This window comes from Magnolia sinica, chromosome 15 (genome assembly GCF_029962835.1).
Source record: "Magnolia sinica isolate HGM2019 chromosome 15, MsV1, whole genome shotgun sequence".
Lineage (NCBI taxonomy): Eukaryota > Viridiplantae > Streptophyta > Magnoliopsida > Magnoliales > Magnoliaceae > Magnolia > Magnolia sinica.
The window spans coordinates 57,279,927-57,296,424 of record NC_080587.1 but is presented as its reverse complement, the minus strand read 5'-3'; the positions used below and the strand labels follow the sequence as shown (position 1 = coordinate 57,296,424).

The 16,498-nt window shown below is 38.2% G+C and overlaps 1 protein-coding gene across 2 annotated transcripts in view; it reads left to right on the top strand.

Moving 5' to 3' along the window:
- The window catches only part of LOC131228041 (mediator of RNA polymerase II transcription subunit 23), a 138,805-nt gene that overhangs the window by 88,553 nt on the left and 33,754 nt on the right, over positions 1-16,498 (top strand). For both annotated transcript variants that reach the window (XM_058223876.1, XM_058223877.1), the window contains exons 11-12: positions 13,228-13,390; positions 13,480-13,725. In XM_058223876.1, coding sequence (XP_058079859.1) covers positions 13,228-13,390; positions 13,480-13,725 — 409 coding nt within the window. The remainder of the gene's footprint in view (positions 1-13,227; positions 13,391-13,479; positions 13,726-16,498) is intronic.

The following is a 16,498-nucleotide window of genomic DNA, read 5'->3' as shown; positions in this document are numbered from 1 at the left end:
TTAGTTGTGCGAAATATTATAAAATTTTATGATATTTTGCACCAAAGTAGTCTGATTAGAATGAAGTTTAATGACATTTATTGCAACCAAACACAACCTAAAATAATAGGAAAAATAGGCAAAGATCAAGTATAAAGGTGAAGAAAGAGCAACTTAAGTGATTTAATATTGATGCATATATTATTTTACTAAAGTCATTGAAAAGTTTAATTGTTTTTTATTAAAAACGAAAAATATAACAAATCATTAAAAATATTAATTGATTTTAATGTTTTAGTTAAAAATAACCTGTAGTGTAAGCTATGTAGTGTATACCATAGGCTATGTAGCATCTGGTGTATGCAAATTTAGTATTTAGCGTATGCTACACATGACACAGCTATTTTCATCAGCTATATGGTGTTGAGGCTAAGCTCCGATACATAGTGTAAGCTACACGCTACATAGTGAAGCTATTTAAAAATACTGATTATAACAAAAATGATCAACATGGAAAGCGGTCAGAATCACCAGATAGGTGTGTTTTCTGCTCGTGGTCTGCCAGTAGTGGTATGCAGTAAATTGACAGTTCTAATCGATGATTGGACTTGCTAGGGAGTTGTCCAAAAGCTTTGGTCACGGCAATACATGCCCATAAACGCTGGCACTTTAACATCTTGGTAGTTGGTACAATATTCACCTACATGTTGGAGTGGTGCTCATGCCAACCAAGTAGCTATTGTGGTCCTTGAAAGCTGCAATCTTAGCTACTGCTTTGGATGATTGATGGTCATTGAAGCTCAGGGGCTGTTTGGATGCAGAGTAAATTTTGTCACAGAATAAAAACAAGATGAACCAAAAAAAAAAAAAAAAAACCGAAAAGTGTTATTCTGTACAAACCTTGAACACTGTTTGGGAAACGCAATATGCTAATCTGTAATAATTTTGAATTTACTAGATGAAAAATACTGTAATTTGGAATTGAATTTAAATATAAAACACCGTCTGTCAGATATCCACCAATTTGCTATTTAAGACGTAATTTTACTTTCTTTGTTGGTTTATGATCCACCGAATGTAGGGCTGGATGGTTTAATTTTGAGTTTGTCACTATCATCATCATCAGCACCACCACTACCACCATCATCGTTGTTCTTATCCACATCATCATTGTAGTTGTCGTGGCCACCGACATCGTTGTTGTCAATGTCACCATCATTGCCATTGCCACCATCAGCATCAACATCATCTCCATCTTCATCATCATCGTCATGATCATTGTGGTTGCTATCATCATCATCATTCTGGTTGTTGGCCAGACAGAGATTGTTGCTGGACATTAGTCAGTGGCTGGATGGTTGATGCAGGACATGGAAAATTAAATATGATATGCAAGATTTCAGGCTTAGATCCTACCAATTCAGAAACAATCACACAAATTCCACGTCCCACATGAAAATCCAAACATTCAATTAAAAAGGGGAATCTATGCGGGTCCAAGCTGACACAGGCTAGGACTGGACCAATAAAAATTATAAACCAAACGATGTCAAAGGGAAATAAAATCAACTACTCATGCATAACAATCAGTCCCTAATCCAAGGGATTCCCTAATTTCAATTCAAGGAACCCTAAGGTGATAAAAAGGGGCAAATCAATTAGGGATCATGTAATGTAGGGTTAGGATTCATGAAAAACGGCTATGAGAGGATAAAAGAGGATAAAAACCTGAGCCAAAAGATGATCCCGCGTGTGGACAACAACAATGGCCCAGACGGACGTGCGTGTGATCCCGACCGCACCTGTGTGAGGCCCACTATTTAGAAAAAGGCCACCTTGGCCCTGGTTGGCCAGGGATGGACTCCAAAACCCCTAAATCTCAGCTCGATCCGATTTACGGTTTGTGCGTGGTGCTCCGCCGAAGTTTCAGCTTGCCTGCGGGCCGAAATCTGGAAACCTGCTGTAATAAAGAAATCTGATGCAACAAAAAGACAAATTCGAAGTACGGATGGTGGGGGAAGATGGAAAAAAAGATGATGGAAGATGGGGGTGAATTGGGATTAATGTGGCTTCGTACCACGGTAGTTAGCCCTTCGAAAAGGGAGGGCTTCGCACCCACTTTTGAATTCTTCCACAACTCACGAAGAGAGCAAAAAAATAAAGCATGAATTTTTTATTAACTTCAATGAATGAAAAGAACTACAAGGGGTGCCTATTTATAGGGAGAACCCTATACCCAAAAACTCGCACCATGTGCAACACCAATTACTTGGCGATGAAGTAAACTAAAATGAAAACCAAAGAAGGAAATCTAAAGCGTTCATGATGTTCTAAATAATAATTATAAGCAAAACCTAAAATATAAAACCAATCCGACGAGTGGGCCACGATCATGAGATCCCATGGTGGGCTTTTCTTGACTATCGGGCCACTTTTCTGAACCAAAACTTGATTTCTAGCTAGGAGGCCCTCCTTGGACGTCGTCATCGAGCCAAATCGATGGTGGGGTCCTTCTACGTACATACGTGCGTAGGGGTGGCGGCGTGAGTGCGCGTGATGTCCCCATCAATTCTCCTCGGCTGCAAAGATTTCGCCACTGGCGAAATAAAACTCCTAAACCGCTTCAGGATGTCAGGATCAAGTCTCTGAAGCTGCTCCTCAGTGAGCCACGTGCTGTCTGAAGCCGGGCATGACTTCCATTTAACCACGTACTTCTGAAACCTGCCGCCCGACGTTGAAACTATCTGATGGTCCAGGATATCCTCTAGTTCCTTTTTGGGTGTGTGAAGGTTAGGTATGAGAGATAGAGGCTAGGAAAATGAGTCGGGAAGGATAAGTATAGGAGGTAGAGGTTGGGAAGATGGGTCGGGACGGGTAGGTATGAGAGGTAGAGGCTGGGAACATCGGTCAGGACGGGTAGGTATGAGACGTAGAGGCTGGAAAAATGGGTTGAGAAGGGTAGATATGGGAGGTATAGGCTGAGAAAATAGGTCGGGACGGGTAGGTATGGGACGTAGAGGCTGGAAAAATGGGATGGGAAGGGTAGGTATGAGAGGTAGAGGCTGAGAAGAAATGTTAGGAAAAGTAGATATGGGAGGTAGAGGTTGGGAAAATGGGTTGGGAAGGGGCCATGGTTCAAGGGATAAATATGGAGAATCAGGATGGGTGGGCGAAGGGCCGGACAAAGTATCAGTGGTCCCCTGAAAAGTAACTAAATCCTCCACATCGGATGTGAAACTAATTCCCATGGAAGGTGGAAGATCTACCTCATACACATTGAGACCGTTTCGTTTTATAATTTTGACGGGTCCAGCGCTACACGCGTGTAACTTACGAACGGCCCTCGAAGGATATCGCTCGGGCCTGATGCAGACCATCACAGAGTCCCCAATATTGAATCATTTAAAACATTTATACTGGTCTGTAGAAAATGTGCAATATTCATTATTAGTCATGATCTTCTGCCTGATTTCTTGATGCCATGAATGAATGTGATGCGCAAAAGACTCTGCAGACTCTGACGACCTATGGGACAGTGACATAGGAACAAGATCAATAAGTTTCCTAGGTTTATAATCGGTAACGACTTCACGAGGACTTAGACCTGTGGACCTATCGACAAAATTATTCAACGTAAACTCGGTTGTAGGTATTACGGTGTCCCATGTTCTGGTGTGCTCTATATCCCTCCTAGGGGACTCATCCGGTAGATCATCAGGACAAACATCACGAAACTCATCCACTACCGGAATGACCTTAGTGGGTAACTCTACACTAACATCTGGTGCACTCTCTCCGGTCACAAGGCTGCACATGTTGTACCCCTCAAAATAGTGGTCTTGATGTCCCTCATGCGGTGGGTACAGGGGTGCACGCCCATAACTGATTCCTTGGCTAACTCTATTCATTGGTCTATCCTTCAGGCCACCTGTCTGAGATTGGACATCTACCCCAATGGTGGGGTTTGTCTTGGCACTGGTCTTTAGTCGGGCAATGCGTTCATCAAGCTGCTCAAAGCATTGGTCCATTTCCAAGCGCTTAATCATAAACTCCAACTTCTGGGACAACTTGTTTAGTGACTCTTGCAATTGTTCCATGTTTAGTGTAGGGTGCCAACTAAAATTCAGCAATATAGTTGTCAAGATATAAGAGAATTTTTTTTTTTTTTTAATTTAAAGAATCGACCTAGTTTCTAAAAAACGAAAAAGGAAAGTTTCTAAAGAAACAAATTAGGAAAGCTTCTAAAAAAAAAACAAATTAGAAAAGTTTCTAAAAGAAACAACCTAGTTTCTAAAGAAAAAGAAAAAAGGAAAGTTGCTAAAAATAGAAAGTAAGTTGGTTTCTAAAAAAGAAAAAGGAAAGTAAATTAGTTTTTAAAAAAGAAAAAGGAAAGGAAATTAGTTTCTAAAAACAGATTAAGAAAGTTTCTAAAAAATTAGTTTATAAAAAAACAGAAAAGGAAAGTTTCTAAACCTAGAAATAGAAAACTAAGTTAATTTCTAAAATAATTCAAATAAGGGGATAACAGAAAATTTCAGCAGCTTATTTCAGGATTTATGGACCTCTAAACAGCCATATATGATGAGAATTGATGCGTAATGGACATAAACAACCAAACCCTAAACATGTAATGAATTCCTCTACAAGAACCCTAGGCTCTGATACCAAATTTGATGCAGGACATGGAAAATTAAATATGATATGTAAGATTTCAGGCTTAGATCCTACCAATTCAGAAACAATCACACAAATTCCACGTCCCACATGAAAATCCAAACATTCAATTAAAAAGGGGAATCTATGCAGGTCCAAGCCGACACAGGCTAGGACTGGACCAATAAAAATTATAAACTAAACGATGTCAAAGGGAAATAAAATCAACTACTCATGCATAAAAATCAGTCCCTAATCTAAGGGATTCCCTAATTTCAATTCAAGGAACCCTAAGGTGATAAAAAGGGGCAAATCAATTAGGGATCATGTAATCTAGGGTTAGGATTCATGAAAAACGGCTATGAGAGGATAAAAGAGGATAAAAACCTGAGCAAAAAGATTATCGCAACAATGGCCCAGACGGACGTGCGTGTGATTCCGACCGTACGTGTGGGGCCCACTATTCAGAAAAAGGCCACCTTGGCCCTGGTCGGGCAAGGATGGACTCCAAAACTCTCAAATCTCAGCTCGATCCTATGTACGGTTTGTGCGTGGTGCTCTGCCGAAGTTTCAGCTCGCCTGCGGGCCGAAATCTGGAAACCTGCTGTAATGAAGAAATCTGATGCAACAAAAGGACATATTCGAAGTACGGATGGTAGGGGAAGATGGAAGAAAAGATGATGGAAGATGGGGGTGAATTGAGATTGATGTGGCTTCGCACTATGGTAGTTAGCTCTTCGAAAAGGGAGGGCTTCGCACCCACTTTTAAATTCTTCCACAACTCACGAAGAGAGCAAAAAAATAACTCAGGAATTTTTTATTAACTTTAATGAATGAAAAGAACTACAAGGGTGCCTATTTATAGGGAGAACCCTATACCCAAAAACTCGCACATGTGCGACACCAATTACTTGGCGATGAAGTAAACTAAAATAAAAACCAAACAAGGAATTCTAAAGCGTTCACGATGTTCTAAATAATAACAATAAGCAAAACCTAAAATATAAAACCAATCCGATGAGTGGGCCACGATCATGAGATCCCATGGTGGGCTTTTCTTGACTATCGGGCCACTTTTCTGAACCAAAACTTGATTTCATGCTAGGGGGCCCTCCCTGGACGTCGTCATCGAGCCAGATCGATAGTAGGGTCCTCCTTCTACGTACGTACGCGCGTAGGGGGGCGGCGTGAGTGCGCGTGATGTCCCCATCAATGGTAATGCCCAACGTTGATTGATGATTAAGGTATTCCATAATGCTAACGCTGGCTGTAACGGCCACCACCTTACTGTTATGATACAGGCGGTAACGGTCATTATGGCCTTTAAATTTATTATTATTATGATTTATTTTAAATATAAAGAAAACCTATATCGGCCCCATAACGAACTATTGGGGCCATTAAAGATCGTTTTTTTTGTAATGGCTGTTATGACCCTATAATTCGTAGCGCTTGCCACCGTTACCGTTATGTAATGGCCATTATAACAAACCATGTTGTTGATGGTTGATGGTGTGTGGTGTTGTTGTGAAGCGAAAACATTAACAGTTTAGAAGGAAATCCACTTTTATGAATTAAATATTTAACCAAAAAGAGGGCGCCCCTTTTTTTTTTTTTTTTTTTTTTGACAAAAAATTGCCCATATTAAAAACTTTTCCACTTTGAATGAAGTTTCAAAACATGGTTAATTAAGGGATAATTGGGTAAAATTTTAATTCTCCCCGTTATCCTTGTTTGCAATAAGCTCCTTAGTTTCACAAAGCACGAGGTGAAGTGGGAGTGAATTCGGGTGTAGGAGTGGGGAATCACTTACTTTAAATTGTAAACAAGTGTAAATGCGTAGGAAGTGGGGGCAGGAGCATAAGTGTGGATTAGGGGTGGGAGTGTAACCAACACCCATGGGTTTAAGGTCTGTTAACTAAGGGTGGTACATCTTTGACGTGCCTTCTCATGCTTTGTATCATGGGACCAACTTTCAAGGATGGAGAGGGCCATTGTTGAAGTGTTAGATTCCAACCTGGCACGTGTGGCAAATGGGATGCATGCACTATTGAACCATCTTTTGTACATGTGCAATGTTGGCATGTGAGCTGTGATTATGTTTGGTGCCTGAAGATATGGTGTATGATTGTCGAGATTTCCTCATTTTATTTCTATGTTTTTTATTTCAATTTTGGGGAGTTAATTAATGCATTGGCATAGTGGCATACATGTAACTCAAATTGAATAGTCCAAGTGGTGGGCCCCACTTTAGATGGGTCATAACCCAAAAAATACACTGATTGAGGATCCAAATTTGCCAATTAATTGAAATCTAGTGGATGGTTAAAATGAAAATTACCAAATATCCAAATTCAACAAAGAAATGTCCACCAATTAGAGAATAGAATCATCAAATTATTTTGATTTGGAGAGTATGACGTATTTGTTGTGGGTACAACCTCAACATTTTATAGTGTTGTATCTTACGTTTGCTGCCCTGTGTGTTTCGTGCTACTATATCGGATACTTGTAGGGAAGTAAGTTGGAACTCCTATCTATATAGAGGGGCTTAAGTCATGTAGTATATTCTGAGGGGTGTGTTAGCATGTAACATCTTGTGCACCCTTAGGGTTGAAAATATCCGTTGTCTTTTCTATAAGCAAGCTAGATATCACACTTTACAAGGATTGTGAAGTGTACTCACTCACATGATATCAATGGAGGGCTTTGTGGCACGTGTCAACCCAACACAAGCGTGATAGATAGGATGCATGCACCATTAAACCACCACCTTAATTTTGGCATGCGAGCTGTGATTGTGTGGTGCTTGAAGTTATGGTGTTTGTTGGTTGAGATTTTCCCATTTTATTTCTTCAGCTTTGTAAGACCATGCATGTGTAATAAAGCTAATGTACACACTACACGTGCCAGCATGGGCTTCTTCTCTCTCTCTCTCTCTCTCTCTCTCTCTCTCTCTCTCAAATTCTCCTTCTCTAACATGGTATCAGAGGGCTTCTTCTTCTTCTTCTTTCCTTCTTATTTCTTTCCTTCTTCCTCTTCTTCTTCTTCTTCTTCTACTTCCTCCTCCTCTTAACTCTATGGCTTTTATTCTTCTAATCTTTCTCAACAAGTGGTGTTTCCCTTCCTTCCATTCCTTCCCCTCCTAATCTTTGGTGGTTCCCTTCATAATCTTCTTTTATTTCTTTCCTTCTTCTTCTTTTTTTTATTTTTTTATTTTTTTTATTTTTATTTTATTTTTAAATTTAAAATCTTTCTCAACAAGTGATGTTTCCCTTCTTTCTCTTTTTAATCTTTGGTGGTTCCCTTCCTTCCGTCCTAATTTTCTTTTCTTTGTTTCCTCTTTTCTCATCCCATTGAAATGTTTGTTTCCTATCATTTTTGTCCCTGCACCATCAACCTTTTGTTTTAGCTATTAAGTGTTCTTCCTTTACCATTCCTAAAAATCTTAAGGAGGCCCTTATTCTGAGTGGCATCTCTTAACAAAGTACTATGCTCAGATTTTGAGAGATGAACAATATTACCAACCGATGGAACTACACATGAAGTTGAGCAAGTAACCGCATCCCTCGCAGTAATATGAGAATTTCTATCATCTGAAGCTGTAGAGTTTGCCATTAGGCCCGGAGGTCTACTGTGAAGAACTCAACAATAATCCACAATATGTCCCTATCTACTGCAGTGGGTACACAATTGATTGATGCCACGACCATGACCACCATCATGTCCTTCTCTTCTTGACCCTCCACCACGACCTGCAATAGCATTGTCATAGTTCTTTTTGGAGGTAAGGGTACTGTCTTTGTTTCCCCCCTTTTCCTTGTCATTTGTCTTGTTGGTGCCTGAGATGACGTTTAATCTGTTATTTGTTAGTAAGGTGACTAAGAACTTGAATTGTAGTGTGACCTTTTATCATGATCATTGTTTTTTTTTCTAGGATCTGAAGATGAGGAAGTTTCTTAGTGGTGGACATAAGAAGGATGATTTATACCTTTTTTTTTTTTTTTTTTTGGTTTGCATGCTTCAGGTGAGTGTCTTAGTGTCGAGAAGGAAGACCTTTATCTTTGACTTGTTGGTTTGGTCATCCTTCGAGTCTAGTATTTTAGTCTTTATTACTAGCGTCGGTCAAGTTTAGTGATTTTAAAAAGTTAAAGTGTGAGGCCTGTGTTTTAGCCAAACACCGTAAAGTCTATCTATCCACCTGTGGAGAAATTTTCTAGTACATTATTTTCTTTCGTTCATTTGGATGTTTGGGGTCCAATTCTTATTGTTTCTAATGGATTTGAATACTTTATCTTGTTTATTGATGATGCATCTCATATGAGATGGATTTATTTGATAAAATCTAGAGATGAAGTTAGCGCTATTTTTAAAGTGTTTCATATTTGGGTTAAAAATTAGTTTAATGTAAGTATTGATACTCTTCTTATAGAGGATGCAAAAAGAATACCTTTCCCATTAGATGATATCTTATCTTTAGGAGCATGGTATTAACTCTCAGGCCACATGTGGATATACTCCACAACAAAATGGCTTGGTTGAAAGGAAGAATAGAAATATTTTAGAAGTCACTTGGGCTCTTTTTGTTGGCATGTTTGTTCCTAATATTTTTAGTTAGATGTTGTTCTTACAGCCTACTATCTAATCAATTGTCTTCCCACCAAAGTTTTTGTTGGAAAGTCTCCCATTTTGTATTTTTCAGACTTTTATCTAATCTCTGACATTTCCTTGTGTGTCTTTTGAGTGTTCATTTTATGTCTATAACACTGATCCTTTTAGAAATAAATTGTCAAATACATTTTCTTGGGATATTCGTCTTCATAAAAGTGGTATAAAATTGATATTGTTCCTACTCGATTGCTCCTTTCTTTTCTGATATGAAGTGGGAGACATATTCTATGGTTCTTTCTGTCCTTATTCTTGAGTTTGATCAGCTAGTGTTTGTGTCTTTTGCACCTGATAATGCTAGAAATAAGATTGTTACTGATTTTACCAAGTCAAACATGAAAGTATATATATGAATAAAGGAATGTTCGTAAGCTCATTATTTCTAAGGACACCACGAAGCATGCTCCTTTGACTTCATGTATTGATACTGTTCCTACTTGATTGCTTATTTATGTTTCGACGTTGACGAACGAAGACGTAACATGAGGTAGACTTCTTCGTGTCGACGCAGCCAGCAAAATCAACATCACTTTCGCTTCACACGAGCCACCCGCTTCACACGGATGGGGCCTGCCTCACACGAGCTACCCACCTCACACAGTCCGCCCACCCCGAGTGTGCCCCTGCATCCCACAAGCAACCCCACTTGAGCTCGGTGTGAAAATACCCCTGCATTAATCACCCCCGGTGAGGAGTCTCGAATACGAGACCTCCCGCTCTAATACCACTTTGATGCAGGACAACTAATCACTTGCTCTAAAAGCTCGAACTGATAGAGCATGATGAATTAATCCCTTTATCTCATAGCCCAGGCCCCACATCACATGGGTTAGGACCTCGGCCAAACCCTCCTCGTGGGCCCCACTTCACATGGGTTCAACTTCACCCGAGCTACCCACTTCACACGGATGGGGCCCACCCCACATGATCCACCCGCCTCACACAGGCCACCCACCCCAAGTGTGCCCCTACATCCCACAGGCAACTCCACTCGAGCCCGGTGTGAAAATGCCACTGCATTAGAATATAGTTACATGAATTCAGTTAGATAATGTGCAGATTAGGACCTATACGAAGGAAACCTATTATGTGCACTTTTTTTTTTTTTGTGATTTTTTGATTTCTAGGTGTGTATTGGTGCCTTTTGTACAATCGCTGTAGTTTCATTGGAAAATTTGACTAATTTCCCAATGTTTCCTCGGGTTTCCCAACAATAATGATAAATTATGTGATACAACCGATATAATCAGTGCGATAACCGATGTCTCTGTATCCCAAGGGTGCGATACATATAACTCTGCAAAGAAGTAGGATTGAATCTGTTAAAATATCTTCATCATAATGGTCTAGTTGGAAGCAGTGTTTGCAATATCGATAATATTGGCCGATATTATCGATATTGCATGTTAGCGATACGAAATTGATGGGTAATAACAAAAAAAAAAAACAAAAAACAAAAAAACAGAAGCCCAGATTCCTGAATATCGGCAATAATACCGCAAAGTATCAGTATGTATTACGATATCGACACTTTTTTGTGAAGGTTTTTATAATGTATCGATGATATCTGTCGATATCAACAAATATTGTCGATACTTCTCATGAAACGCATGCTGCCCTTCCCAAAAATCCCAAAACTCAATTTTCCTCATTTTTCTTAAGATTTCTCTCTTCTAACCTGTTAGAGGGTGGATTTCAGTCCATCCTTTGCTTGGATTTGGGAGAAAAACTGACATTCGAAATCAAAGTCAAGATTTTCTTGCATTTGGGGCCATTTTTCTTCATTCGGTGAGTAATTTTTCATTGTTTCGCACCTTCTTTTTTTTTTTAAATTAAATTAAATTTTAAAAAAAATTAAATCATATAAAATGAGTGTGAAATCATAAGAAATCTTTGATTCTTCATGTTTTGTATGGAAAATCAAGGATTTTGGACATTCAATTTCAAGATTTGAGTGTAGGTGGCCCAATTTGGGAAAAATTCAAAAATTTTCCAATTTCTCCCAAATTGCTTGCAATTTTGCACTCCAAAATGAAATCAATCATGTATGAGGCCTAATTGACTGATTTGTTAACTTTTTTTTTTTTTCAAATTTTGGAAAGTAAAGATGATTTTTAATTTAAAAATAAAAAATTTATTAATAAATTTTTTTTTCAAAATTTCCCTTCAACCAGGTACCAATTGAGTGTAATTTGAAACTATTTAGGATTGTTTGATGAAATGATCATCACATACGCTCTAATTTCTAGAATTGGGTCTATGTGGCCAAATTTAGGGGAAATTGGGAAAAAGTCAAAATTTCCCCAATTTCTCTCAAATTACTTGCAATGTTGCACTCCTAACATGAAATCAAGCATGTACAAGACCTCTACTAATTTTTTAAAGTCCTTGTCAAATTTTTTAAAATATAATTTTTTAAATTTAAAAATTATTAAAATATATTTCTCAATTTCTTCTTCTTTTGCGTTTGAATTAGTGTTTCAAATAGCGCCCGTAGCATAGCGTGGCCGTAGCGCTACGTAGCGTCCCAAATAGCGTAAATCCCTTGTAGCGCAAGCCGTAGCGCTACGTAGCGTCCCAAATAGCGTAAATCCCTTGTAGCGTATGCTAAAGGGGTCATAGCGTACGCTACAACTACGTAGCGTGTAGCGTCCGTAGCGTAAGCTACAATGTATTTTTTTTACTATCTTTTCACATTTTGTTTGTTTCTAATGTTGAGGAATGTGACACTTGTATCGTACTTGATACTTTTAACCTATGGGATTTTTATTTCTTTTCACAATTGTGACTTGTGGTTTCAATTAGACATTATTAATTAAAGTGGTTTGCTTAGAAAGTTGTTGATGTGATAATTATTTGATTTGGCTTATATATGTAGATTGACTTTTGATAAATGATAACTAATAACTTTTTTGAACATGCTTATAATTGATAAAATGAATCATCTTTTAGGCATTTTTATATTTTTTTCCCTTTTTTTTTTCACTATTTATTATATTTGTCCTATTTCTAAATTTAAAAATAGGAGTATCGTGTAGCTTACTCTACATGCTACGTATTTACGCTACACACTATAGAGGGTTGGGCACTACGCATCACGCTACCGCTATTTAAAACACTGGTTTGAATGGATTGGTTGTGTTCTTATACATGTCTTCTTACAATTATAAATGTTATGAATTCAATTTGAAAATAGTTGCATTAGTTCAGATAGTGCATAGCTTAGGACCCTATACAAAGGAATCTTGTTATGTTCAAATTTTTTTTTTTTTTTTGAGATGTTGTGATCTAAAAGTGTGTATTAAGGTCTTTTTTAACAATCCCCGAAGTTTCATTGAAAAATTCAACTAACTTCCCAATGTTTCCACATGTTTCCCAAAAATTGCAATAAATTACCCAATAGAAACGATATATCCTATGCAATAACCGATACTTATCTATATCCCAAGGGTGCGATGCACAACGCGATACTGATAGTTTGAACACTGGTTGGAAGACATGCACACACAATATTTTATTACATGCAACCCATTCAAGAAATAGGATTGAAATTTGTTAAAATTTCTTCATCAAAATGTTTTAGGTGGAAGACTTCTATTTTACTTTTCTTTTCCTTTCTATTTTTGTTCCATTGAATTTATTTTTCAAAAAAAAGAAAAAAAAAGAAAAAATTTGTTTCTTTGAATTTGTATTTTGTTAGCTTTACTTTTATTATTTTTTCAAACAAAACTTTGTATCATTTGTGTGGATTACTGCTGCTTCCAGGCTCCCCCTTAATCTTTCATTTCTGCTCCTGTAGTCTATGCTCAAACTTCTACTTCTTGCCAACCTTTCAGTCATTGGTCGCAAGTAGTCAAAGGTTGAAATTAACCATTGGCAGTTTATGCTTAATACATATACTCTTATGTTCATGTTCTTTCTCTGTAGGTACCATGGAAAAAGCAAGGCACTAATGTATGATGTTACAAAAATAATTTCTATGATAAAGGCAAAACGTGGAGAACATCGCCTCTTCAGATTGGCTGAAAATTTATGCATGAATCTGATTCTGTCGCTCCGGGATTTTTTTCTGGTTAAAAAGGAATTAAAGGTAGATTGATCTAGCAACTAGAAAGCTGTGGCTTTGTTAAGATAACATTAGTTATTCGAAATATTTCTGATCAAGGAACTATTTTGTAGGGTCCAACTGAGTTTACTGAAACATTGAATAGAATAACAATAATTAGTCTTGCGATCACCATCAAGACACGTGGTATTGCAGAGGTTGAGCACATGGTTTTCCTTCCGCCCCTTCTGGAGCAGATAATGGCAACTAGTCAGCACACTTGGTCAGAAAAGACACTCCGACACTTCCCTGCTCTTATTCGTGATACTTTAATGGGGCGGATTGATAAAAGGGGCCAGGCTATCCAAGCTTGGCAACAGGTTTGTATTTATAACTAAGGTTTTTAATCCCCCCCTTTTTTTTGTTAGTGTGTTTTGTTTTGGATTTGCTTGTTCTGATGGGGCTTAAAAGTTTGAAGAGAAAAATAGGTTTAGGGTTCGAGCTTGTGGCTCAATGGCAGATAAACTATGTTTGAAAATTGATGTCATTGGTTCAGGCCCAGATTACCTATTAAAGAAACAGCAAAAAATAAAAGTGACCATTGTTGTTGCCTCTTCTAGGCCTGTTGCCATCTTGATCTATCTGGCCTGCATCACTTGGTGTGTCTCTCTTGCGACCACATTGGGCCCTGCACAAAATGTTTTCTAATGGTGTGGTGTCCCCTCCAATTGTTCTATGGTGTGGCCCACCTGGTGATTGGATTAGCCTGAAGTTTTCGCTCTGGTCCATGCATAATGTACTGCACCTGATGGATGAGATGGCATACACATTGCACATGGGTCCCCCAAAGAACCATTACACCACAACTGTGGTGGTAATGTTACCATGTGAACATTCTCCACATGTACATATATGCATATGATATGTAGTTGGTAATGGGGCTCCAGGTTCCTTTGCTCACAACCATGGTGGGAATAGTTGGTATTGCCCAATAATCTCATCTTTGTTTCTATAAATACTCTCATTTTCCTTCCTTTCACTCAAAATCCTCATTTCCCTCGTTGGACTGCACTATGCAATGGCCATTGTTCATTGTCCATACAATTGTTGTGATGCAGGACCGATGCAAGAACCAAATAACATGTGATATCAAGTAGCCGAATTAAGATATTTAACAAAAAACACAAACATTGCTATAATCATTACAAATATCATGAAAATCAAAAGAATATCATGTATAATCCTAGCCTAAGCTACCAACATCGTAACACAAGATCATTAAATAAAAAGAAACTAAGATCTAATGAATTAAGGACATCCGATTAGCATAGGGTAGTCTATTTCAAAATAGAAAACCTAATACAACCTAGGGTGAAAATTAGGGTTTAGGGAATTTAGGAAAATAAGAAAATAAGGAATTTTAGGTTTAGGATTAGGGTTTCGGGGATGGAAGAAAGGGATTTTGATATAATGATGATGGGAAACTAAAAATGGGCAACGTGGGATTCACATGTGTGGCCATACAGTCACATGTGTGGCATGGGGTGGATGGGTTGAGGTCGGTTAGGGTTTGGATTGTGGATAGGTATGGGAAGTTGAGTTTGGGAGAAGATGAAGATCTGAGATGGGAGAATTAAGAAGCTGAAAAAAATACCTAGATGAGGGAGAAAAGAGAAGATGGTGTGGGGATAAATGAAGACCTCGCACCTTCGTTGATGAAGATTAGCCTCGTACCAATCTTCCTTCTAAATCGCATGGAAGTATCTTTAAATCGTATGAAAACGGAAGAAGAAAGCAAGAGTTTTTCTCTGTTTTTTTTTTTAAAAAAAAAAAAAATCAGAAAATCCAATGGGAGAGAGGTCATATGCCCTCCTCTTTTTATAGATCCAAGAAGTTTCAAAAATTACAATAATCCCCCTATCTTGTGAATCTTAATGAAAATAGCCCCAGTCTAAATAAAATAAACCAAAACACTCATAATGTGTCTAAATATAAAATAATAAAAAACTAAATTCTAAAAGATGATAAAGTCTAAAACTGATGTGGACGATCAATGATTAATGGCCCGATCATGTAATCCATGTGATCCAATAGCCCGATCGTCGCGTCCCTCTAATCCAATGGTCTGAATCACTTCATAGAGCAGCCCATGTGCATCTTACTAGTGTGAGGTCTTCCAGATGCTCGCACATACACATGGGGTCTTCTGCACGATCACGGATACTCGCCTAGCCATAGGGAAATCGGTGTGGCCCGCCTCCTCCTCTGATACGTATGCAAAGGTGTACATGAAGTGATGTCCTCATCATGTTGGGGTTTTATTTCTCTTTGTTGTTCATTATTGTTTGTCACTGTTTTTTGATGCTGTGATTGTCATGGTGAGGAGAACCTTTCGGATGGGTTGAACGTTACAAACGTGTAGTGTTTTAAGTAGCATGTAGCATATAGTGTAGCATGCTCCCCTCGACAGTGTGTAGTGTAAACTAGGTTGTGTGTAGTATAGGCTATGCGATACTTCAATTTTTTAATTAAAATAATAGAGAAGATATGGTAAATAGTAGAAATAGGTATAAAAACAAGAAGGCCCAAAAAATATGCTTCATTTTTCAAGTAAAAGCATGTTAAAAACAAGTTAGCAAAAGCCAACCCACTTATATTCATGCCAAAACCAATCATCAGGTGGGCATACCATAGAAAACAATGGACAGCCACCATAAAGGAAAAGAATTCAGGCATATCCAGTCATCCCGTGGGCCAAACCATAGAGAACAATGCACAACCACTAAAAAACCACCATTGTAGCATGGTGCCCATGTGATGGATTGGACGGGTTTGGTACCACGTGATACACATCGCAGTAGGCCCCCCACTAAAAATTGGTTGTAGAACAGGCTTATTATACAATGTTGCATAGGAACCGGCATTCCAAAAAGAAAAATGAAAAGAAAAAAGACAAAAGAAACCAGAAAAATACTGTAAAACAATCGTTAAATCTCCCAAAATGAAATATAACTGATTAACTGAGATTAAGAGTAAGAAACATACCTCTATTTAGCTTTAAATGAATAAAGAAAACCAAAATATGAGCTCCACGGCTCTATTAACATGAAAGGTGGGAATCTCAATGTTCTCCTTTGTTTGGACTCTAATGCC